Source organism: Phoca vitulina, unplaced genomic scaffold (assembly GCF_004348235.1).
Source record: "Phoca vitulina isolate PV1807 unplaced genomic scaffold, GSC_HSeal_1.0 scaffold35, whole genome shotgun sequence".
NCBI lineage: Eukaryota > Metazoa > Chordata > Mammalia > Carnivora > Phocidae > Phoca > Phoca vitulina.
Window position 1 is genome coordinate 9577207 of NW_022589738.1, and position 27073 is coordinate 9604279.

The 27073-nt window shown below is 33.6% G+C and overlaps 1 protein-coding gene across 1 annotated transcript in view; it reads left to right on the forward strand.

Moving 5' to 3' along the window:
• CFAP47 (cilia and flagella associated protein 47) overlaps positions 1–27073 on the forward strand; it is a 453685-nt gene that overhangs the window by 108703 nt on the left and 317909 nt on the right. The window contains exons 23-25 of the mRNA XM_032426488.1: positions 6295–6389; positions 11645–11804; positions 19448–19643. Coding sequence (XP_032282379.1) covers positions 6295–6389; positions 11645–11804; positions 19448–19643 — 451 coding nt within the window. The remainder of the gene's footprint in view (positions 1–6294; positions 6390–11644; positions 11805–19447; positions 19644–27073) is intronic.

Consider the following 27073-nt stretch of genomic DNA (forward strand, 5'->3'; position numbering starts at 1 on the left):
TTTTTGAGTAATTATTTACTCATTTTCTCCAAATATTCAAATATAAAACCAATTCACTCTGTAAACCCTACCTTTTTTTTTTGTAAACCCTACTTTTGACAAGCTTTGGTTTTGCATTTTATTATATGTGTTTAAGTATTTTTCATGAAAAGTTAAGTCTAGTCTATGCTGTATTATGCAATATTTTGTTTTTGTAATTCTGACATTAAGTTGTTATTAATAATAAAATAGTGCTCAGTTGATGATTGCACTTGGCACCTAGTAAGAGAAGCCTCATTAAAGTAGCATACACAATATAGAGATTTATTTCCCTCCTGTTTAAAATACAGAAAAATACAGAATTAAGAGTTCTACAGCTGGTAGGCAGGTTCCATGGAGTTTTCTCCCTTGTTTTAAGATATCATTTTAGGGAAAAAATCATTTTCTAATTTTGTTTTCTGAATTAGGTAAATTAGGTGAAAAATAAAATTTATCTACTTGACAAATAAAAATTAATGTATCGTCATTATGGAAAATTGGAAAATGTTAGAAACACAGAAATGTCATCTGGAGTGAGAATATGTAGAGCATACTATTATTAATATCTTGGTATCTTACTCTTCTTTTGTTCTATGCCTTTCTTAGTTATGTTTTTTTAACATAGTTGCGATCTTAACTGCCGGTTAAGTTGAAATCTCTTCACTCTTAATAGAAACTTTTACTTGGATGTTATAGACTCTTAATTGTATAAATTAACACTGATGACTATTACAGAATATTTAATCCAATAAGTGTCTCTTATAGATTATTTAAGCATAATCATAAGGATTTAGGTTGTTTTTTTATTTTCTTATTCATATAAATATTGTAGTATTGAACATTTTTGTGTAGAATACTTTCTCCCTGTTTAGATTTTTTAAAAAGTGAGGTTCTCTGAATTGGCTGCATTCCTTCTGAAGTACATACATGTTAGGGACGCCTGGGTGGCTCAGCCATTAAGCATCCAACTCTTGACTTTGGTTCAGGTTATGATCTCAGGGTCGTGAGGTTGGGCTCCATGCTGGGCATGGATCCTGCTTAAGCAATCTCTCTCTCCCTCTCCCTCTGCCCCTCCCCCCTCCTCCAACAAGTACACAGTCAGGCTTTCTCTCTCTCTCTAAAAAAAAAGTATATACATGTTAAAGCTCTTGATACATTTTGCAAAAGGGATTTTGTAAAGAGTTATGCTGTTTTACCTCTCCTTCAGTGTAAACTCTAACCAGCCTTGAATTAAAGAAATTGGATATTTTTCTATGTGATTGAAAGTATATCATTTCAGTTTCTTTGATTACTTATGAGGATTAAAAAATTTTCTATCTTTGCTCTTAATAATATATTTCATATGTAAATTATCTGCTCATGAACTTTACCTTTATCATTGTGGTGATGTATTTGTCTGATAGATGTCAGTGATTTTCTTATTTATTTATATTAATTTTTTTCACCTTTACTGTGAGGTTTCCCAAGATCCATTGTTTGCTTTTAGTTTTATTTGTTGTTCAATAAATACTTTTAATAATTTTATAGTGAAATTTAGCTATGATTTCCTCTGTGATTTCTAACATTGTTTTAAAGATTAGACCATCTTCCCCATCTTCAGATTTGGTATATATGTAATTCTGTTTTTTTCTTTTTCTATTTTTAATGGTTTAAAATTCATTCAACAATTTCTATACTGAGTTAATTTGTAAAAAAAAAAAAAAAAAAAAAATATTGCTGTATTTCCAGAAAGGATTGGAATGTCAAAGGAAACTTGATTATATTATATAACTTACCAAACTCAAAGTTTACTAATGATTCAAATGATACAAGTATAGTCAGGCAGACATGTAACATTTCTTCCTATAGAAGTTGGCATCTATCAGACACAGCTTCCAAATTGTCCTTTTCTCCCTCCTTAAGATGCCTTTTGCTTTCGAATTAACACATGACTTTTGAATGTCATTTTTAGAAACCAGTTCCCAAGGGAAGCTGTTTTTTGTTTGGAGCTTCCCATTTTTGTACTCTTAATAGTTATACAAGTAGAAAGTATCTACATAAGGAATTCTCATTCCCCTACCAGCAGTGCCTCATAAATCCATAAATTCCAGATACTTTTGATTGGCCATTTGGACAGGTAATGTATGTCAAGGGTGTTTTTTTTTTTTTTCTTGAATAGTCCACTGGTCAATTCCATTTTTATGTTTCAAGGACGCTTGGTCAAGTCCGTTATTCCCTGAGCTACCCCCTCAATAGAAGGATAATGCCTCAGTAGGAGGCTCACAAGCTTTCTGTTACCGCTTTTCTCCCAAATTACATGTATATATTTTAAAAGTAAAATAGTGCTAATCCAGAATTGCAATCCATTATCTCCTTCTCAGGGCTTATCCTGCATCCCAGAGGCAGTGACTTTTTTCTTTAATTATCTAATGAAAACACTTATTTAGTGACAAGCATCTGTACTCACTTGAAACATTAACTCCAGTTATCCATTTTGTAATGTAATTATAGTTTAAATTTCAATTAAATTTTTTATCAGAGATTTAATTGTTATGATGATACATTGTTCATTGTTAAGCCAAGTAGTGTAACTGCATAGTTATTTTATTTACTTTCCTTCAAATTTTTGTTTATCCTTGGAGTTATTAATTGCTCAATTGTCCTTAGATATTTGACTAAATCCTCCCATGCCACAAAGCTCTCCTTTATATTACGCTTGTCTGGACAGTGTTCCACATAGTCTAGACTGTCACATAATATGTCATATCTACTTATTCTCTTAAAGCAACTTTCCTGGAGCACAACAACCTCCTTCTACAACATGAACTAGATACTTTCCCTGTGGCAGAACTTTTGTCTAAGATTTCCTTTCACTATAATTGTAGGGATTTTTTTTTTTTTTTAACTCTTTTCTGTTTTGAATCTACTGTTTTTTCAATCCCTTACCTTCCTATTTCTTGGTTTACTTCACCATTTAGGTAGATTACATTTTCCAGGAGCTTCTAAAGAAAGGGCAAAAGGGAGCTAATTTTTGAGAATTTCCATGTCTGAAAATATCTTTGTTTTTCCTTTCACACTTGAATGATAATTTGGTTTAGTATAAAATTCTCTTATTTCACACTGATAACTTTAGTGTGAATCTTTTGTCTTATGTTCTTGTCTTATGTTCTTTTCAATCTGGAAATTCATATCCTCTGGTTCTATAAAGTTTTCATTAACTATTTCCTTGAAAAGTTCTTCCCACCATTTTCTATATTTCTTTCTTTAAGGCTTTATTGGTTGTGTTTTGTATGTCTTGGGTTATGTTATATATTTTAAAAGTCTTATATTTTCTTTCCTATTGTCCTTTTCCTTATCTTTTTGTTGTACTTCTCAGGATATTTTTCGATTTTATTATGTCTTAAGAAATTTTGGCAATTTTAATCTAATGAGAGTTAATTTTTTTGTGATTATTTCTTTACCTACAGAATTCTGAAAAATAAAACCATTTTTTATCTCCACTTGTATTATGATAATTTGTTTGAAATTTTCTTCTGTTGCTACATTGTCTCAATTTTTGCTGAATTATTTCTCCTTCATTTCTCCTTCATGCTGAGGAGTTCCTTAAATGTCTGTTGATTTTTGCCTATTCTCTCATGATTATTAGTGAGTCTCACAATGCTGGCTTCATTATCAAGTATTATATCATTTCCTGACAATCTGGATCCCAGTGAATGTTTAAGGAGGTCAAAATGTTAGTGTGTAAGACTTTAATCTTGAGTACTTCAGGTTTTCTGGAAAATATTTCTTCAAATTATAAGGATAATAGGTTAATACATCAACAACAATATGCATGCAAATTTGATAAGCTAGATGAAATGGAGCAATTCCTTGAAAGACACAATGTACCAAAACTCACACATGAAGAAATAGACAGTCTGGATAGACCTCAATCTTTTAAAGAAATTGAATTAGTAATTAGTAACTTTCAAAAACAGAAAGCACCAGGCCCAGATGGATTCATTCGTGGACTCTATCAAACATTTAGAGACAAAATCATACCAATTTTCTGTAATCAATTCTCTACAATCTCTTTCAGAAGATAGAGAAAGAATACTTTCTAACTCATTCTAACTCATTTTGAGGTCAGTTTTACTCTAATACCAAACCAGACAAAGGCATTACAAGAATAGAAAACAGCAGACCAATATCTCTTCTCAGCATGGATACAAGTCCTTAACAAAATATTAACAAATCAAATCCAACAATGTATAAAAGAATTATGCACCATGACCAAGTGAGATTTATCTCATGTATACAAGGTTGGTTCACATTCAGAAACCAGTGCATTCCATTATATGAACAGGATAGAGAAAAAAATATCACATGATCATATCAGTAGATTCCGGGGAAATAAAACATTTTATAAAATCTAATACCCATTCATGAAAACAGCTTAGTAAATGAGGGCTGGAACAGAATTTTCTCAACTTGATAAAAAAAATATGTATAAATACCCTACAGCTATTATCATTCTTTTTTTTTTTTTTTTTTTTTTAAAGATTTTTTTTATTTATTTGACAGAGAGAGATATAGCGAGAGAGGGAACACAAGCAGGGGGAGTGGGATTGGGAGAAGCAGGCTTCCTGCGGAGCAGGGAGCCCGATGTGGGGCTCGATCCCAGGACCCTGGGATCATAACCTGAGCCGAAGGCAGACGCTTAACGACTGAGCCACCCAGGCACCCAGCTATTATCATTCTTAATGATGAGAAACTCAAAGCTTTCTCATTAAAATTAGAAACCAAGCTAGAATGTCCCTTCTCACCACTTTTTTTATCATTGTACTAGAAGTCCTAGCTAATGCAATGGGATGTGAAAAAGAATCAAAAGATACACAGATTGGGAAGGAAGAACAACTCTTCATTCATTGATGACATGATTGTTTATGTAGAAAATCTGAAAGAGTCACTTAAGAAAAACAGTTCTGGAACCAATAAACTATTACAGCAAGGTTACAGGATACAAACTTAATGTACAAAAGTCAATTGCTTTCCCATATACAAGCAATGAGTAAATGGAATTTGAAATTAAATACAAAATAACATTTACATTAGCACCCCCCCAAAAATGAAATACTTAGGTATAAATATAGCAAAGTATTTACAAGATCTATATAAGGAAAGATAGCAAATGATGAAATTTATCTGATGAAAGATATCAAAGAATTAAATAAATGGAGTGATATTCCATGTTCATGCATAGGAAGTCTCAATATTGTTAAGATGGCACTTCCCAACTTGATCCAGAGATTCAGTTCAATCTCAATCAGAATCCCAGAAAGTTATTTTATGGGTATTGCCAGATTGATTAAAAGTTGATATGGAAAGGGGAAAGACCCACAATAGCCAACATTACTTGAAGGAGAAGAACAAAATTGGAGGACTGACACTATCCAACTTCAAGACTTTCTACAAAGGTGCAGTAATCACAAGACTTTGGTATTAGCAGAAATATAAACAAATAAATCAGTGGAATAGAAAAGAGAGCCCAGAAATAGACCAACATAAATGTAGTCAATTGATCTTTGACATATGAGCACAGACAATACAGCTCAGAAAAGATAGTCTTTTCAAAAAATAGTGCTGAACAACTGGACATCACAAGCAAGAGAATGAATCTAGATACAGACCTTGTACCTTCACAAAAGTTAACTTAAAATGGATCACAGACCTAAACATAAAATGCAAAATTACAAAACTTTTCGGAGATAACAGAAGAAAAAAATCTACATGACCTTGAGTTTGGCAATAACATTTTAGATACAACAACAGAGGCAAGATCTGTGAAGGAAGAATTAAGAAGCTGGAATTCATTAAAATTAAAAGTTTCTGCTCTGCAAAAGATACTGTCAAAAGACCAAAAAGACAAACCACTGACTGGGAGAAAATATTTACAAAAGACAGGTTTCATTTCACTTCTGTACTTCTGCATTGGTCAAAATCTATTATAGAGATCATTTTAATTGTGTTTACTTTATTCTCAGCTCAGTATTTAGTATATTTTATACTTTTATTGTCTCAAGGCTAATTTTTCTATTGTACTTGTAATTAGTTACCATTAAAATACAAAATTGGAATTTTATGGATGTGATAAACCATGATATTCTACAAATGTTTTAAAGTGTGACTTTGTTTTCTGTCTGGGTACATAAAGATAAAAAAAAATATTTTTTATTTTGTGTTGAAAAGTATAGCAATAATTATCTATAAGCTAATATCTCTTAGTATTTTATCAGTATATTTACTTTCCTCTCATAGTATTGCAAGCACCATTGAGACTATCCAGCACTGATTTTATATTTGAAATGCCATTGCATATTTTGGATCCTAATAACAAGGTCACAAAAACTCAGGTATGTATAGAGAATTGATGTAGTTTACAACTTTTTTTATTATGGTTTTTAGTTTATTGAGTTGATTATTCTGAAGCATGTGTTGTAAGAATACTTTCATTTTTAGAGAACTTGCATATATCATATATCATATTTCTCAGAAGTAATTATCAAAGTATACAAATACGTATACAGCCATTTTTTATATACATATATTTAATAGGACTATTCAAAATATTTTAAATAGAATTAAGTTACCAGACTCTCCTTATATAAATGGAAGCTATGATTAAATTAATGTGAAATATGTTCAAGTCAGGTAAGGAAATGTGGTGAAAGGTAATAATAAAAATTGGAAAGGTCCAGGTATATAATAAAGTGACTTCTATGGCAATCTACTCTTTTTTCTTACTAGATATTTCTGTGTTTCCTAATTATGAATCCATCTAGAAAGAAAAAGAGACATGCATAAGAAGGAAGCTCATGCATACATAGTAGGAATTTGTATTTGTAGTACCACTTTATTGTCTTATATATTGCCTTCCTGCAATTAATTTTGAACCTCTGTAGCTTTGAAGAAAAATTATATGGAGAAGGTATTTAACATTGCATGTGTCAAATAATAGCAGAGTCCTATATGAAATTATAGTTAGAGAAGAATAAAGGCTCTCTTCTGAAATTAAAATGTGACTGTTTCAAGTATAAAATATCAGTAATACTTCTAACTCTAACATAACTTCAAGGATGCAAAAGGCTTTGTATGTGGGGCGAGAAAGGAAGATTTAGTGAACTGAATTGGATTGAATTCCAAAGGAAAAGCAATCGCTTTATAAATGTGAGATTATTTTATATCATTGAAATTTTTTTCCCTTGGCATAATAAAAGATGATCTAGACAAGAGCCTTCTCTCTTGAGTGGCGAAACAGTCACACTGGCCCCACAGAGAAGGAAATGTGACTCTAATGCACTGCTTGGATTTGCCATGAATGATATTTACATAGTCATAATAAAATATATAATACAGAGAAGGCTTAATATGTTTATGGGGCAGAATTAAAATTTGATCATATATAGTGTATTACATGTAAAATGACAAGTGTGTGATATGTACAATGTGTATGTGAAGATTAAGTTGACAGAAGGGTTGGGAATGGTAGAAGAAAGAAGAGTGAAACTCATTTTACATAGTGAGTAATTAAAGGGAATTATCTAAAGTTGACAGAAGAACTGGAGTTATAAATATACTGCTTTAAGCTACCAGGGGACTAATGAAAGAATTAAAATAATATAAATATCCAAAATTGGGAGGTGGACAGAGGAGGGAAGATTATATATATGAGCTAAATCCTCGTCTTTACTAGTTGGCACTGGAGACAATATCTGGGTCTGATAAATCACGAAATAGCCATGTGATAGAGTAATGGTCCCCAAAGTTATCCAATTCCAATCCCTAGAATGTGTGAGTACACTATCTTATATTGCAGAAGATACTTTGCTGATGTGTCATGTGATGGAGATGAAGGCCCCTGAGCAAGGAAGATTATGCTAGATTGTCTAGGTGGTCCCAGTTGAATCACATGAGTGGTTAAAACCAGAGAAGCTTTCCTGACTGTGCTCAGAAGGAAATGTGATGACAGAAGAAGGGTAGAGACATATGATGTTGCTGGATATGAAGATAGTGGAAGGAGGCCACCAGCCAAAGAATGTGTTTGCCCTCTAGAAACTGGGAATCGCAAGGAAACAGTCTTCTCTGGACCCCTCCAGAAAGTATCATAGTTCCTTCTAACACCTTGATCTTAGTCCAGTGATATGCCTGTTGAACTTCTAACCTACAAGACTGTAATTTAATAAATTTGTGTTGGTTTAAACTACTAAGTTTGTGGTAATTTGTTATGGCAGCAATAAGAAAACTAAAGTAAGCCTTATCAATGTTGTATTTAGAATCAGGCTATAACGATTAGAGAAAATCCAAAATTTAGCTAAAATTGGTTGCTTCAGGGAAGCAGAATTGTTGATAAGGACGAGTTGAGTGGGACAACTGTTTTTTGTTGTTGTTTGTTTGGGACAACTGTTTTTTTATAAGCATTTTTGAATTATTTGTGTAATCTGTGTACATGTATCATTTTGATAAAATTATTAAAAAAATAACACAATATGATACATACAAACAGTGTTTCTTTATAGATGACTGTATCAGTTCTATTCTTGGGGATAGGATTGGAAAGTGGATAGTATTTTTAGAGATCTACCATTTCCTCATTTCAGAATGAGAAAAATGAGGCATTCAAATGACTAGTACAATTTCATGTCCACCTTCTTTTTAAAAAGATGTTGTTTTCTTTATAAGCTGCAAATATTAGACCTAAATAGATGTTTAAGTACTGAGAGACATTGGGAATAAAATTGACTAATTTTAAAATCCTGAATATTTTAAATCAATCATACTTTAGAAAGAGATGAAGTACATTATTTTGTTGTGGTGCCAATTGTATGGATCATTCTATACTTTTCAAATTTTGAAGAGTAAAGTTAAAACAATACCTAGATGAAGGTTTTATTTTAATAGTATGTTGTACTGGAAAGACAAGTCTGCACACAAGTCATGCATATAGCTCCCAGATTTACCAGAACATTACAAACACAGTACAGAGAGTTTATGTATATTATTCACACAGCTTTCCCTATTAACATGTTATAGAACCATATAACATTTTTCAAAACTAAGAAATTAACATTAGTACAAAATTATTAGCCAACAGATTCTATTTGGGTTTCACCAGTTTTTCAGTAATGTCCTTTTACTGTGTCAGGGTCCAGTCAAGGGTATCATATTTCATTTAGTTTCCTCTGATATGTGACAGGCTCAGGCTCTCAGTCTTGCTCATTTTTTTATGACTTTGTCAATTTTTAGGAGTACTGGTTTGGTATTGTTTCAGAATGTTCTTTAATTTTAGCTTGTCTGATTTTTTCCACCTGACTCAACTACATTTTTATTTTTCATGGGTTTTGGGGAAGAATGTAACAGAGGTGAGATGTCTTTTTTGTCACATCATGTGAAGGGAGTACATGATATCAGCATATATCACTGGTGATATATGTCAGGAGAATTGAAAAATGTTGGATAAACATTTTGTTTTTTCATACTCTGCATTTTAGAAGTGACTTGTCAATTTCAGCCTACACTCAAGGTGTTCGGGGTCAAGCTGCACCCTCTGGAGGGGGGTATTTACATATATTATTTGAAATTTTTCTGTAAGAAAAGTTTATTTATTAGTTAATTTTATTACTTAATATGTCAGTGTGACCTCACAAATATTTATACATTCAGTTATAATCCAATATTACATTATTTATTTTGTTATTAAATTTGTTCCAGCTCTGGCCCTTCAGAGTTCTTTTAGACTGGCCCTTTGACATGCTTCCTTCATTATCATTTTTTTAAGTATTTTATTTATTTGTCAGAGAGAGAGAGAGAGAGAGAGCGCACGCGCACAAGCAGGGGGAGCAGCAGACAGAGGTACAAGCAGGCTCCCCACTGAGCAGGGAGCCCGATGCGGGGCTCGATCCCAGGACCACAGGATCATGACCTGAGCTGATGGCAGATGCTTAACTGACTGAGCCACCCAGGCGTCCCCCATCATTATGATTTTTAAGCATTCTTACACTTTCTGGCACTACCAAATGGTCCAGCTTATCTTTTATTTTTTTTTTTTCCTAGCTCTCGAATCAATATTTTCTCCAACAAACCCCAGTACCATTTATGGAAGAATGGTATTTAGAAACCAAGATCTGTACACTAGAAGTGCTAGCTGCTACTGGGGTGTCACATATTGTAAGCCCTTTTGGCAAATAGAATCAGGAAATATTTGTATGTATACTAACTTGTAAATATACATATATCTATAATTTCTCTATCATTCTATCTCATCATCCATCTGTCTATCTATCTGGTTAAAGATGAGTTCAAACTGATATTTCTGAATCTAATCTAATCTAGCACAAGACTTGTTCCAGTCTTTCTTCCTTGCTCCTTTTTAACTACTTTCTCTGACAATGAGAAATCTGGTTCTCTTATTTATAATTTATTTGCTTATTTTTTACTAGTGTGCTAGTAAAGAAGTTTCACAATTTTTATCCTGTAGCTAGAATTGCTAACATGTTTACCAACTAGAGTACACTGTTCATAAAGAGTAATTTTTTTGTCTTTAGCTATATAGTTTCCAGTCAAAACACAGTTTTTCTGTTACTTAGGCCATTCCTCCTACCCCCACTAACTTCCGTGAGATTATTTCATACATTTGTAATATAGTATGTTGTAATCTACAATCCATCCTGGGATTCTCAACATCTTGGTTGATTGTTTTTAATTTACGTACATTTAAGTCTGCTCTTAGTAGTATACAGTTCTATGGATTTTGAAAAATATGTAGAATAATTTGTCTACCACTTCAGTACATTACAGAACAGTTTCACGACACTACAAATTCTCAGTGTAACCCCTTTTCGGTCAGCTACTCCTCCTCCCACCAACACTTGGCAACCACTGATTCTTTTTTTCCATCCACATAATTTTACATTTCCAGATTGACAGGTAACTTAATTATACAAAATTCAGCCATTTGGGTCTGGCATCTTTCACTTAGCAAAATATATTTAATATTCATTTATGTTTTTGTATGAAATAATACTTCACTTACTTCATCACTGAATTTTATTCCATTGTACAAAATGTTTATCCATTCATTATTTGAAGGAAATCTTGGGGTTTTTTCCTCTATTGTTTGGCGATGAGCAAAGTTATTATAAACATTAACGTACAGATTTTTATGTGAACATAAATTTTCACTTAAGTAAATATTTAGGAATGGGATTACTGGGTCATATGTTAGTTGTATGTTTAACATTATAAGAAACTGCCAAACTGTCTTCCAAAGTGACTGTACCATTTTACACTCTCACAATCATGAATGAAGGTTGTAGCTACTCTACATCCTTGCTAGCTAGCATAGCTATTTTGACATTTTTATTTTACCCCATAAAGGGGTATTTAAATACCCCTTTATGTATTTTTCATAGTTGTTAATAGGCTATGAACATACTTGCATACCCCTTTTTTGCCTAACATCACTTTTTAACACTATCCATGAATTCCACTGTTAATCATTTAACTTTGTACATAGGTTCTTCAAGTTGGCATGGTAAAACAAGTTAAATTTTATATTGCATATTATAATTTTTATAAATGTCTTTTATTTGTTTATTTTGTGTGTAAACAGGATCTTGTCTTACATAATACTTCAAAACAAGACGTGGAATGGACTTTGGATATTAGTGACACTGGGAACCTTTTCAAAGATGGCACATTCCAGATTAGTGTGCTGAGTGGGATTCTGCAACCACACGAAGAATGTACTATTTCCATAAGTTTCTGTCCAAGTAAGTACTTTTTTCCTATATTTCCTATCAATTTATCCCTCGCATATTATTTTTCTCATGTACACAAAAGTTTAGATTATTTTTTTATGTGTTCTTAAAACAGTTCTAAGAAGTTTCGTACTAGAATTTTGTGGTCATCATCCCCCAAAATGAACCCCAATGATCCTCACCTCTTGGTATTCATGCCCTTATAGAGTCCCCTCCCACATCAAATAGGACTGATATATCACCCATGGGATATTATGGGTGTGATGGTTTGTGACTTCCAAGGTTAGGTCAGAAAAGGCAGTGCCACATCTAGCTTGTACTCTTGGGTTACTTGCTTTGGGGGAAGCTGGTCAGCGTGTCTATTTATCTATACATCCACTTCTTTACTGGTGTTTTTTATTAAACAACTTTACCTTTTTATAGTTGGTGTGACAAATTTTCTGTCATTACAAACCTATCACAACAATTCTTGGCCGTTCTTACACATTTACTTTTCTAAATGAACTATACATTATTTTTTTCCTGTTTCTATAAAAAGGCATACAATTGAGTTTTTCCCTTCGAAGAATAGCGTGTTTTTCTAGTAATGAAAGTTTATTTTATATGCATCATTGTGAATGAGAATTTTTAAATTCTTTTTAATTACCTATCACTATATAAAAGGAATATATTTACAGTTTAGGTGGCTCTTGGCTCCTATACTGAACTTCTCTGTTTAGATCTGGAAGTTTTTCAAAGACTATTCTGTGTTGTTTTTTAAGTAAATAGTTTTATAATCTAAAATCATAGTAACTAATGAATTTGTTTCTTCATTGACAGTATCTCTTTCTCTGCCTTATTCTCCTCCTGAATCTGTTAATACAATGTTGCTACATTACATTTATTTTACAATTGCATTAGAATTATTAGTATAATCTATCTGAACCTGTTACTACAATGGCAGTTTGTTAAAACTTTTTCGATTCCAGTAGTTTTGCTTTGTATCTTTGTATGTTATAAAAAGTTTATGTCTTATATATCTTTTATAAATAAGTATATACGTTTAAAATAATGTTCTTTTTTCTACTAAATGCTATTTGCTTGAATGCTGTTTATGTGATACATTGCCACTTTGTCTTCCATTTGTCAGCCTTTGGTTGATATATCATTTTATTTTCAGTCTGTGTCTTTTAAATTTAAGACCAGTATTGCAAAGCAAAGGACCTTGCTTTTCTTCCTGAGCAAGACTGAAATGTGATTTTTAGGAGGGGAATTTAACTTATTCATATTTTGTGTTATAATATATATTCATTTTCTGGCAGTTTCATTTCATATTTCCTTTATATTTTTTATTATTTTTCATAAATTTTATCTATTGATCAAATTTTTGTTTTATATACTATACATCTTATTTCTCTTCTCTATATCATCTTTAAACCTTTGAAAACAATACCTTTTTGGACACATATTTTCCTATCTGTTCTATGATGGAAGAGTATTCATGAACTTGCCCACAGACAAAATTATAGTATGGGTTTATTTCTTACTCAAGAAATTGTTGAAATACTTTGGAATTTTATTTCCATTTAGTGTGTTTACACACTAACTGCATCATTCCATTCCTCCTGCTGCTTGATCAGTGGGCTGGAGTCTTTTCCATCTCTAAGGCATTGAGGTAGCGGGGGCAAGACTCTAGCAGATCAAAGCCAACAGGTTGGATGAAGAGTGCTGGGTTCTTCAGAATTAAACAGCTGGATGGAGAATGGAATCTTTGGGGAGTTGGAGTTGAGTTATAGGGGCCTTTTGAGTTGGGACCAGGGTAGTACCTCCTTGATCTTTTGGTCACCCTCATTTATTTTCTTCTAGTGCAGACAATTTTTACTTTTCCTGGCTCATATGGAACTGAATAGAGCCCTTTTAACTTTGCCTTAGTAGTTCTTTCCAAATCAAGTATGCATGCATTTTCTGGTTTTCTCAGTTGTTTTTATTGTTCATTTAAATGGGGATACTACTGGAAGAGGAAGAAGATGCCTTCTATTTTGCCTTAAATTCTTATATTTTAGATTAGATACTATAAAGATAAAATTCACACTCAGATGTGATTATTTTTAAAAGTGTGGTTTTTTAATTACAACTATTAAAATTTGATGGACATTTCGATCATTTCTACTTTTTTGGCTTTTATGAATAGAACAGCTATGAACATTCATGTACAATTCTGTGAGGACACATGTTTTTATTTATTTGGTTATATATCTTGGAGTGGAATTGTTGGGTCATAGGATAATTTGATGTTTATTATATTTTTTTAATATTTTATTTATTTTTGCAAGAGAGAGAGAGCATGAGCAGGGGAGAGGGGCAGAGGGAGAAGCAGACTCCCCACTGAGCAGGGAGCCTGATGCAGGACTTGATCCCAGGACCCCAGGATCCTGACCTGAGCCGAAGGCAGATGCTTAGCCGACTGAGCCACCCATGTTTAACATTTTAAGAAACTGTCAAACTGTTTTACAAAGCAATTTTAACAATTTAAAATCTTATCAGCAATGAATGAGGGTTCCAATTTCTCCACATCCTTGCTAACTCTTCTTGTAATCTTTTTTATTATAGCTAGCCTAGTGAGTATGAAGTAATAGGTCATTGTAGTTATTATTTGCTTTTCCCTGATGACTAATGATGTTGAGTACCTTTACATGTGCCTATTGTCAGTTTGTATGTCATCTTTGGAGAAAGGTCTGTTTGAAACATTTGTTGATTTTAAAATTTGGCTGTCTTTTTATTTTTGAGTTGTCACTGTTCTTTTTATATTCTGAATAAGATTACTTTGTTAGATACGCAATTTGAAAATATTTTATTTCATTCTGAGATAACTAATGGAAAATAGTTCACTTTTGATGAAGTCTAATTTATCTAATTTTTCTTTTGTTACTTTGGCTTTTCAGTGTTATATCTTTTTTTCTTCTTAAAGATTTTATTTATTTATTAGAGAGAGAACATGAGCAGGGGCAGGAGTAGAGGGAGAGGGAGAAGCAGACTCCCCGCTGAGCAGGGAGCCTGATGCGGGGCTCGATCCCAGGACCCTGAGATCATGACCTGAGCCAAAGGCAGATTCTTAACAACTGAGACACCCAGGTGCCCTTTCAGTGTTATATCTATGAAAACATTACATAACCCGAGGTCATGGTGAATTATTCTTATGTTTTCTCCTAAAATCATGTAATTTTACCTCTTACATATAAGTCTATGGCTTATTTTGAGTTATTTTTTTTAATATGGTGTAAGGTAGGACTCCATCCTCATTTTTCTGCATGGGTATATCTACTTGTACCAGCACCATTTATTGAAAAGAATATTGCTTCCTCATTGAATTGTCTCGGTACCCTTGTTCAAAATCAATTGGCCATAAACAGAAGTGTTCATTTCTGTTACCGTGGTCTTAGAGAATGTCTTGGGAAGTACTCATATTCATACATATTAATATATATATTAATATAAAGATATTTATATAGCGATTGATATTAATTCTTCACAAAATGTTTAGTAGATTTCACCAACGAGTGCATTTGAGTTTTGGCTGTTCTGTGTGAGAAGTTTTTTGATTACTACTTTAGTTCACTGAAATTCTTACATGTTTAGATTAATGTTTTTTTAAATAAATTTTTAATTAAATTTTTTAAACTAAATTTTGGATGCTTTTGGCCATTATATCTTCAAACAGTGTTTCTCCCTCTCGGTCTCTTCTCCATCCCATGGATTCTTATTTTGCATATATTGGTATTCCTCATGATGCCCTATAGATCTCTGAGGTTCTGTTCATTTTTCATTCTTTTTTGGAAAACAAGTTTATTAACATGTATATTTCATGTATACATGTATATTTCATGTATATATGGGAGATAACTCGGGAAAATGAGTAAGTCTCAGAAGTGGCTTAAAATTCAGGCTTAAATACCATCTTCAGCTAAAGACAAATCAAAGCCTTTTTTCTTTCTGTTCCTTAGAATCAGTAAATTCAACTGGCATTTTTTCATGTTGGCTGATTCTTTGTTTAGCTAGTTCAAATCTACTGTTGAATCCCTATAGTGAATGTTTCATTTCAGTCATTGTATTTTTCAACTCCACAACTTATATGTTTATGTATATTCATATGTATATATGTCCAATGCTTGAACTTTCTCAGGGACAGTTTCTGTTGACAACCTTTTTTTTTGCATGTGTATGGATCATTCATTATTGACTTAGGATTTTTTTCAGTTATACCGGTAAGATCTTGGCCTTGTTCTTTGGGCTATCCTGTAGCATCTGCCATTTTCTTCTAGCAGGCATTAGGAATGGATTATACTTTTCTTCTGCCCTTTTCTTTTCTTGTAATCTGACTGTGGTGTAAGCCTTTTATCCCAAGCCATGGTCAGGGCCTTTATGTCTCATTCTCTTTTCTTTGCCTTGTAGACACATCCTTTGCCATCAATATCACCTAAGTCATGTGGATCTACATCACTCCACATGGCTAGACCTGTTATACTGGCCACCACGCAGAGCTGCCTTATAAGGTCATGGCCTTCAAGAGTTTTAGTGAGGTGTTTTTTACTTTTCACTCCCCCTTTCTTATCTCTTCCTTGGACCCCCACAGGGACAGTGGCTGGGGCTGTGATAGAATATGTGACCCATACTGATCTCTAAGCGAATCTCCAATCCCTTCTGAATCCAAACCATTGTTCTTGAATCTAATTTGGGTGGGTAGACTCTCACTTTCCTTGAATAAGATTGTTCTCAGTTCTCATGTAAATAGCTTCAATGTTTCACAACCCAGGGGGCACATAACTTAGAAAATTCCCAACATGAGAATCCCTGCTGCATAAAAATATAGAATTTTTCTGGTAATGAGCTTCAGGAAGTGAGGGTATTGACAACTAGCTTCTTTAAGCAGAAGCTAAGGAACAGCAGGAAGGTGCTTGAAAACACATCTATGAAGATTTTTTTTTTTCTCCTTTTTGAGGAACTCTATCCTGGTATTTGTCTTTAATTTGAAGCATCTGCTTCAGTATCTTTACAGTTTATATGCCCGAACTAAATAAGTACACCAAATGCCATTTCCAGACTATTTTTCTATTTAAAAGGGTGTTACAGTAACTTACCTATTATTCTTCTTAATTATTCTTACTTACAAAACAACATTAGGATTGCAGTCTCTGCTATATGCTGTTTGGGCCCATCCAGATTCCCATTACTGGGTATTCCCATCCATCTCTCAGTTGTGGGTATTGGCTTCTGACGGGCTGTATCTGTTCCTTTCTCTAGAAGGTTGCCCTTAGTGGAAGGAGGTATCTAGGAGGGTAAGCTTCACCAGCGCTACTACCTCAGCTGGCCCAACTAACTCTCCCTCAGCTGGGACAGCCTCTCTGGTGAATTCACATCCCATAGCTGCGTATGTTTGAATCTGGATTATAAAACTGCAACTTTTCATAACTTCTTGCCCTCCTCTGTTTTGTTTCCTTCTTCACTTATATACAGGTTCTTCCTGAGGGCATGCCCTCCATAAATCACTTGCGTCAGAATCCTTGGGACGGTACTGTTTTACACATCTAAAACAAATGTGGCAATCTAAATGAAATACCAAGAACTAGCTATGTTATCAACAGAAAAGGCAGAATAAGAACCCATTATGGCTTTTAAGCTTTTTAGATTTCATTCAGCTGTATATTTTCTCAGTAATATGCTATTAGCACCGTGTTGCCTTAACTCAGTGTCCTTGTACCTCTATTAGCATGACATTTTAGTTTTTTGTTTTTTTCAGCGTGGCATTTTATAATCATTTTAGCTTTAATGGCAAAAAACAGTACATAGAGTACTGTGATTGATAGATTTGAAAAATGTTTCATCTTTTATTATCTCTGTTTAGAACTCTGAAAATATAATAGAAAACATCGTATACTCTCCCCATTCTGAAGTTTGTTTTGTAAAAGTAATTAGGTTTCATTATGTATTTCTGTGTATTTCTTCTCAGTTTCTGTTAAGTCTGGTCCTGAAAGAAATTACGGGAAAGCCAGTCCAGCTAAAGCCACCATATGTATTTCCGTATAGAGCTTCTCCTTTATGTCTGTATCAACATTTTCATCCAGATGAAATAAAATAGATAATCTAGAAGGAAATAAGTAGCATTTCCGTTTGACTTTTCCTTCAGTATGGGGCTAAGCCTAAGCAGTCAAATCTATGAGTTGCCTTCTTAGGATTTCAACCTCACTCTTAAGAAAAACGTATCTGTAACACATTTATATAACTTACATCTCAGATGAGAGAGAAGGACCACCTGAGCTTAGAAAAATGTGTTACCGAACGTCCAGTAGTCTTAGGTTACACAGAGAATCCTCTTCTCCATGACCCCAGAAACGTTTACCAGGTATGAAACCCAGAAATAATCTCAAAATAGCCCATTCAAAATTCAGAATTCAGTAAGTCCTAATTAAAACCTTGCTTAACTTTGGAAGTAATGAACTTGATTTTCTTTCTCCCCAAAATAAATTTTACAATATCAGGTTCATTAAATGAAACAATCATTTTTCCATAGATTTACAGTTTTAAACACATAAATTCTATTATAACTCCTTTTCTCAGCTCAAGGTATAGATATAGTCTCTCATGTTTTCACAAAGTCTTTCCAGTGTTCATCTGTCATTATTAGTAGGAAGTCACTAATTCACTTCCCTCTCCAGCCACCTCTCATTTTCCAAGGATCCTAGACTATATGAACAAGTAAAAGACTGATTGGGCCAAGTGAAGGCACCCAGCACAGAGAAATCTAGTGGGTATGATCAGTTCAATGATACCTTGTTTTTGTGTGTGGTTCACAGTGTGTCACCTTTGAACATGCATCATCCAGAACACTCATCATGTGCTCTGGTGATACTCTTGGTGGCCCTGATCTGTGCCAGGTCATTCTGGTGTCTAGTTTTTGAATTCTAAGATATTACCTTGAGTTCATACTCACCAGATCATATTTTTCTCTTTATGAGACACTGTGTTTGGGCATTTGGGTCTAAAAGGGCGTTGGCGGCTTGCTGAGATGGAACCTGTTGTCTGGGACTAGGCTGCAGCCTCAGATGCTGAGCCCTTTTCTCCAACACAGACTGCCTTACCTCATAGTGAGTTGCCACATGGGAATTTCCTGTCTTTTCCTACCAGGTGAAATTGGCCAGTCAACCCTGGCAGCTTTCCATAAACTTAAAAATCTGGGAGGAACAACATTCCTTTTTTCTCGGCACACCCATTTCACAGTACTAGTCCCCTGAAATCCTTATGGCAACTATTTGACCTCATCTTCATACTGCATATACTAAAGGGACGGGCAGCTCCTGTTAAGGCACAGAAAAGAATCAAAGAAGTCCTGTTGCACTGTTTCCTCCAGGTATAGGTATTTTCCAATAATAACGAAAATTTGCTTTAAGGAGATCCACCCTATTTCTAGGCATAGTGCACTTTAGAATATTTTTGATTCAGTGACACTTCATTAACATGTTTTAAGTTCCTTGGCAGGATAATTCCAGTTTCTGGGTAATCTATTCTCCATTGGGCTGTAACCTCATAGTACATTTTAATATTAAGTAAAGTTTAAACTATGTAAATGTTTTTTGTGTATGTGAACAAATCTAAGATACTTTTAAAAAATTGTTTTTCATTAGATCATGCTAGAAAATACACAGCTGATATTCCCATTCGTCTAAATGATAATCCAATTTGCTATCGAACGTTATGTTTGGTTGGAGAGGTGAAATCACCCATGTTATTGTTTGACCCTCCATTCATATTTTTTACTCCCGTTCCTCTGGATGTAACAACTGTGATGGATATCAACATTTTACCTCAAAACTATTTCAGGTAAATGCTTAATGTAAATTTAGCACATTTTCATTTAAAGCCCACTTAATTACCTCACAATTAGTCATTTGATTTTCTTGTAAAAAATTTTGATATGTCTCTCTTCATGGTACAAGAAGCAAGCTTTTTATTTCTACGTGACAAATTACCACAAACTTAGTGCCTTAAAACAGAAGTTTGTTATCTCATAATTTCTTTGGGTCAGAAATCCAAGTTTGTTTAGCTGCATCCACTGTTTATGTTCTCAGTAGGCAGAAATCAAGGTACAGACTATAGCAGCTGTCTCATCTGAGGCTCAGTCCTCCTGCAAGCTTTCTGGTAGTTGGCAGATTAATCTGTTTAGTTGTAGAACTAAGGTATCATTTTCTTGCTGGCTGTTGGCTGGGATCACTCTCAGCTCTTAGAGGCCACCCTCACGTCCTGGCCAAATCCTCCTCCCATCATGGTACTTTACTCAATGAAAGCCAGAAGTGACCATCTTTTGACTTCTCTGTCTCTGACCTCCAAACCTTCTTTTAAGATCTTACCTGATTAAGTCTAATCCACCCATGATAATCTTCCTTTTGCTTTACTTGAATTTATTTAACTACGGATGTCAATTACATATGGAAAGTCCCTTTACCATGGCTGTATAACACAGCTGATTCACCAAAGTGATATCATATTTACAGATTCTGCCACCCAAGGGGTGGGAATTAGAGAGTTTGTGTGTACACTAAGGCTCTTGGGGACCATCTCAGAATTCTGCCTATCATATGTACATAGTATAGCAGAATGCCGACTGTTTTCATTTTTTAAAAAAATTTATCAGCATCCCAAACCCTACTAGTATATTGCCCTAGATACATTATGTACCCTCGTATTACAAAACAAGTAGATTATGTGTGTGTTTAATTAATTAGTTAATTAATTAATTGCTGGCTTCTGAGAAATGTGGGAGGTCTCCAAAGGGCTCAGATCAAACCAGACCAAACCAGTACATACTTACAAGCTGAAATCAGAGTAGGAGTGGTGAGCTATAATAATCTGCCAAATGCAGGCTTGTTCTTAAAACTTGAGACAACTTCTTCAAGGTAGGAAAACAATCTCAAATTCCTGGATTAATCCAGGGACACTGGAAGAGGCTAAAATAGTTCACGTTGAGTAAATCCCTCTACCTTTCAGCAGAAGCAAGCAAATCTTCTCTAGATCAGTGGTTCTTAAACATTGGTGTATATCAGCATCACCTGAGACGCTTTTTAAAACAGAGATTGTTGCTTCCCATCCCCAGAATTTATGATTCAGGAAGCCTGGCATGGTATGTAATAATTTGTATTTCTAGTAAGTTTCCAAATGATACTTATACTGCTGATGCATGGACCACACTTGGTGAACCTCTGTTCTAAATGAAGCCATCCTCAGTTTTGGCTGATATATCAGTTTCCACAATTGCTATCAACTAGACATGAGTGTAATATCAAGTATTGCAAAACTCACAAGGGAAGATGCCATCAGTTAGAGTCAGCACAAAAAACCATCTTGAAATTTAGACTCTGAAGTCAGTCAGATATTGGAATTATCACACACAGAGTATAAATAATTTTTTAAAACAAGATCACATTATAAAAATTAGTAATGAACATGGAATTATACAATATAGACTTGAAAATGAACCAAATATAACTTTTAGGAATTTTAAAACAAAGTGTGTAGGGTAAATTTTTAAGGGCATCCACAAACCTAAGATTGTATATAACTACACAAACAGTATAGAAATCAACAGAATCTCGGTTAATTTTGTAAGAGAGAAAAAGAGAGGCATACTTTAAAAAGCAAGAAAAACCTGAAACAAAAAAGATGGCAAAAACTCTAAGTAGTTGAGTAATACAATTGAATGTAAGTAAGTTACTCTGACTAGTTAAAAGACAGAGAACGTTAGAGTAAATATGTGAGACAGAAGGACAAGAAAGATTGAAGTAAAGCAGGGTTTCTCAACTTCAGAACTGTTGACATTTTTGGAAAGATACTTCTGTTTTTTCACTGGAGGCTATTTTGTACATAGTAGGATGTTTAGCAGCCTCCCTGGTCTCTAACCAGTAGCATCCTCCCCCAGTTATGACAGAAAAAAAAGTCTCCACACATTGCTGCATGTCCCCTGGGATGCAGAACCACGCCCAGTTGAGAACCACCAAACTAAAATCTTAGGAACAGTTATAGCAGAATAACTGTAAGAAAGCTGGATAGCAGTATTAATTTTACATGTGATAACCTTATTTAAGAGGTAAGACGTATTTTTAATATTAAAAATACATTAAATAATTATAAAAGATGCAGCTCACCTGAAAACTATCAGAATTCTAAAATTGTATGCACAGCTAAAATAGTCTTAAAATATATAAGACCCAAATTAAAATTATAGGGGGAAATTGACTAGTCCTTCATCACTGTAGGATATTTCAACACGTACCTCAATTATTGATGAGTCCAAAAGACAAAAACACTTGTATAGATAAAGGAAATTTGAAAAGGATATTTTAAAGGCTTCATTCATTTACTAATATTATTAAAAATACTAAAAGTAGTATTAGGGGCCCCTGGGTGGCTCAGTCGTTAAGTGTCTGCCTTTGGCTCAGGTCATGATCCCAGGGTCCTGGGATCGAGCCCCGCATCAGGCTCCCTGCTCAGCGGGGAGCCTGCTTCTCCCTCTCCCACTCGCCCTGCTTGTGTTCCCTCTCTCACTGTCTCTCTCTCTGTCAAATAAATAAGGAAAATCTTCAAAAAAAATAAAAGTAATATTAAAAATAGTACTATAAAATACTGCACCCTGCAGTTATAGAATACACAGTTTTCTCTATCATATAGGAGATATTTACAAAGACTGAAAGTGTATCATTCTATAGTTCAAATTTAACAGTTTTTTAAAAAAAGATTTATTTATTTGTAGAGAGAGAGAGCATGAGTGGGGAGTGGGGAGGGGCAGAAGGATAGAGAGAATCCCAAGCAGACTCCCCGTTGAGCACAGAGCCTGACTCAGGGCTCAGTCTCACAATCCTGAGATCAGAACCTGAGCCGAAACCAAGAGTTGGATGCTTAACCAACTGTATCACCCAGGCACCCGTCAAATTTAACAAATTTTGAAGAGTTGACATCATATATACTATGTTTTCTGATAATAATTATAATTTTAAAATCATTAAAGAAAATATTAACAGATTTGCCATACATTTGGAACTGCTTAAAAAAAACTTGCCTTTTTTAAATTTTAGAGAGAGAGAGCACACACGTGAGTGGGGGGAGGGTCAGAGGGAGAGGGAGACTCTCAAGCATACCCTGCATTGAGTGTAGAGCCTGACAAGGGGTTTGATCTCCTGACTCTGAGATCATGACGTGAGCCAAAATCAGGAGTCAGACACTCAAATGGCTGAGCCATCCAGGTGCCCCTAAAAAAATCTTCTATAGAGAGTCAAAGAAGATACCATACTGAATTCTGCAAATAAATAATAATTAAAATACCATGTATCAAAACATGAAAACAACATTCACTGATACAAAAGCAGTGTTTGAGTATTAAATTTGAAGACTTAACTTGAAACACATACTGTCACTTCTGTTGCTTTCTTTAGACAAGTAAGCCTGCATCTGTGTTGAGTTAACTGCATCTGTTATATTAAATTCCAGTGGTTAAGCAATAAACAAATAAATATACTTATGGAATGTAGCAAAAATGGTATTTAGATGGAAATGTGTAGTCTTAAATGCTGATAGTAGATAAAAAATGATTAGAAGTTTCAAGTATTCAACCTAATAAATAAGAATAAGAATAATAGATTAAACCTAAGGAATATAGAATGTAGATAAAATGAAAAAGTAGAAATAAAAGCAATAGAAAGCAAATATATAGAAAATAGACTCACTGAACCCGAAAGTTGGTTCTTTGAAAAACTAATACAATGGATACTGATACAGTGATATTGACAAGGAACAAAAAGAGAGAAGATACAACTAAATAGTATTAAGAATAATGGGGCATATTATATATCCAGTGGAGAAAAATGAGATAATCAAAATACTATGAGGAAATTTATTCCAACACATTTGAAAACTTAAATGGGAAGTTTGTAGAAAAAATATAATTCACTAAAACCATACTGGGAATACATAGAAAGTCGAAAGTCTTTGAATCAATATTTAAAATCTTCTTACAAGGAAAATATCATCTTCTGATGTTTTTACAGACAAGTTTTACTAAACTTGCAAGAAACTGATATCTCAAACCTTGTAGAAATTCTAGACAAGAGAAAAAGAGACGATGTGCTCTAATTTGTTTTATGAAGTCAAAGTTTTATTATAAAATTAGATAATTACAGTATGAGAAAGATAAATTATAGGCCAATCTCTCTTTTGACTGTAGATGCAGTAATCCTTAATGAATTAAATTATGTATACATATTAATATAATGTATATTACATATATAATACAAATATATTAATAAATCATGACCAACTTGGGTGTATTCCAGTATTGCAAGATTTGCCTAATGTTAGAAAATCTAAAATACCTTTGTATTTCATCTCCCACATTTACAAATTAAAGAGAATAATGATATGATCATTTCCATAGATGCAGAAGGAAAGCATTTGGTAAAATTCCAAAACCATTCATGATAAAACTCTTAATAACAGGAATAAAAGAGATATCCCTTAAATTGTTAAAATTTTCTATCATGTATCTAGAAGAGACATTATAATGGATACTGGAACATAAATTAATTCCCTTTAAATAAAAAAGAAAAGGCAAGGATGCCTATTATCACTGTCTCTCTAACACATTTTCCTGAAAAATGTAGTCCATGAATGAAGTTAAGAGAAATAAAATATGTAAGGAAAGGAAAATAAGCACTGTCATTATCTATAGATTAGATGATTTTCCATATAGGAAATTAAAAGAATCTACAGGTAAAATTTTAAAGCTATGAAGATCATTTATCAAAATACACACATATAAGTTCACTATTTAAAATACATAGCACTGGGGTACCTGGATGGCTCAGCTGGTTAAGCCTCCGTCTTGATCTCAGCTCAGGTCTTGATCTCAGGGTCATGAGATCAAACCCCATGCTGGGTTCTGCACTCAGCATGGAGTCAGCTTGGGACTCTCTCTCCCTCTCCCTGTGCCCCTCTCCCTGCTCCTCTGCTCCCCCCCTCCCCATCTCTCTCAAATAAATAAATCTTTGAAAAAAAAAAAAAAAAAAAGAAAAAGATAGCCAAGCCATTCCTAAAGAAGAATAAGATAAGAAGGGCTTGCCTTACCAAATAGCAAGACTAAACCAATATGGTAGTGGTGTAGCAAGAGATAAACATGATCAAAGGAATAGAATAAAGAGACTTACAGAAAGCCCATATATGAATGGGTAGTGAATATTTGGCAAAAATGGTATTGTTGATCTTTGGAGAAAACACGTTACTAGCCAATAAATGGTGCTGGAACAACTGATTATTTGTGTGGAATATTTCAAACTGGATTCCTGTCTACACAAAGATCCATTACAAATGGATTAAAGTCTTAAATGTGAAAGGAAAACATTTAAAAAATATTTTAGGAAACAATTTTAACATCTTTGGGTAGAGAAGAATTTCTTAACAAGACTTAAAATCATGCTAACAAATAAATGACTGATAAAAATTAGTTAGAAAAACAATCAAATCACTCAACAGAAATGTTGACAAAAAACCCTGATAAGTACTTCACAGAAGAGGATTCATAAGTGAGTAATGAACATCTGAAAGCATATAATTGACCTTTTTGTAAAGTTGGAAATGAAAATTAGAGACTACAATAAGATAAGCATTTTGCTTGTCATAGGTAGGCAAACGTTAAGAAGTCAGGTTCTAGTTACAATGTCAGTAAGTTAGGACCACACTGGATAATAATATGCAAAGTGTAATATTTGCATATTTCACGGCCCAGTAATTCCACTTCACAGTATATGCAAGAAAAACTCTTACATGTGTGTACTATAAGTTATGTTTGAAATTATTTCATAGTAACCTTATTCAGAACAGCAAAACCTGGGAACTGCACAAATGTCCTGTGGCAGGTAAAAGTCAAGCAAGACTATGTATATGTATATCCTTTATGTAAAACAAAAAAAAGGAAAGCCAGACTAATTTTTATTTAGAAATATACACCCGTCAGTAAAGAAGTAGATATAAAGAGTGGCTTGTTGACATGTTAAAATTATACAAAATGTAAGGATTGGTGCACCAGTGTGAATTGCCTGTAAGCATTATTTTCATCAACTTCTAGATCTTGTAGCTACCTCAGAGCTTCTCTAGTTCATTCTCTTATTTTACAGTTAAGCATTATGAGATCCAGCTAAAAAAGTTCCAAATGTGATGTGATGGTTGAAAATAAATGGATATTATTCAAGTTGTGGAGCCCAGAGCAACCTGTAGTTTCTCACGTTTGGCCTGCAGAATATGATGAGTGCTTACTTACACTTTAGAGCTTGCTCTGAATGCCATTTGGTGACAAGAGTATAGTTGCTCAGCATTAACTGGACAACTTTGGGATTCCCAGTTCTTTCAAGACCCTGTCTCATAAGCAGACACTAATCCTGTTGCTTAAACAGAAAATAGAAGTGACTTGAAATATATTGTGCTAAAAAGTATTTTTTTAATCAAGAAACATTGTCTAATATATGGATTAATGTTTTACTCTTTCAATTTCTGAATGAATGTATAAAGGTATCAATTTAAAAATGATCTCACGTCAAAAGTTGAATCTTGAAAAAATGCGGTATAATGAAAGGAACATGTAACAGTGACTGTAGACATGATATAACCCAGTCTCCTCATTGTACGCACAATAAGATCAACAGCATTAATGACTTATCCAATGACACTTAGCTACTTAATTGGATTCAAATCTGATTTATAAATAACATTTTTAATTTTTTTATGCAATGAACCATATCAGTTTAAGTAACTGAAGTTGAGATCTTTCTTTACTTTTTTAAGTTAATTAGCAGAATGATCTTCATTGTAATTAACATACTAGGGAAATATGATTCCCATTTGATAACACTTCTTATTTGTTATAGGAGCCTACATATATAATAAAATTTTAAAAGTAATATGGCTAAATATTAACTGACCACTAAAAGTTATCAAGTGTTAGAGTTAAAAGTGAGTACTACATACTGTGTTATTAGAAATAATAAACATTTTAGATTGGTTAAATAAATTATAGGTATATAATGAAATATGTGAACATTAGGTGGAATTTTCTAGTAGTAATGATTAGAAACTATTCATGACATATGTATATAAGTGCTTAATAGTATCCACACTAAAAATTTTTTGTGTGTATGTGCATCTGTTAGTATTATATTTAGTCTACATGCATTAAAGCTTTAGCTAGCAAATTGGTAAGTTTTGGTAAATTTTTA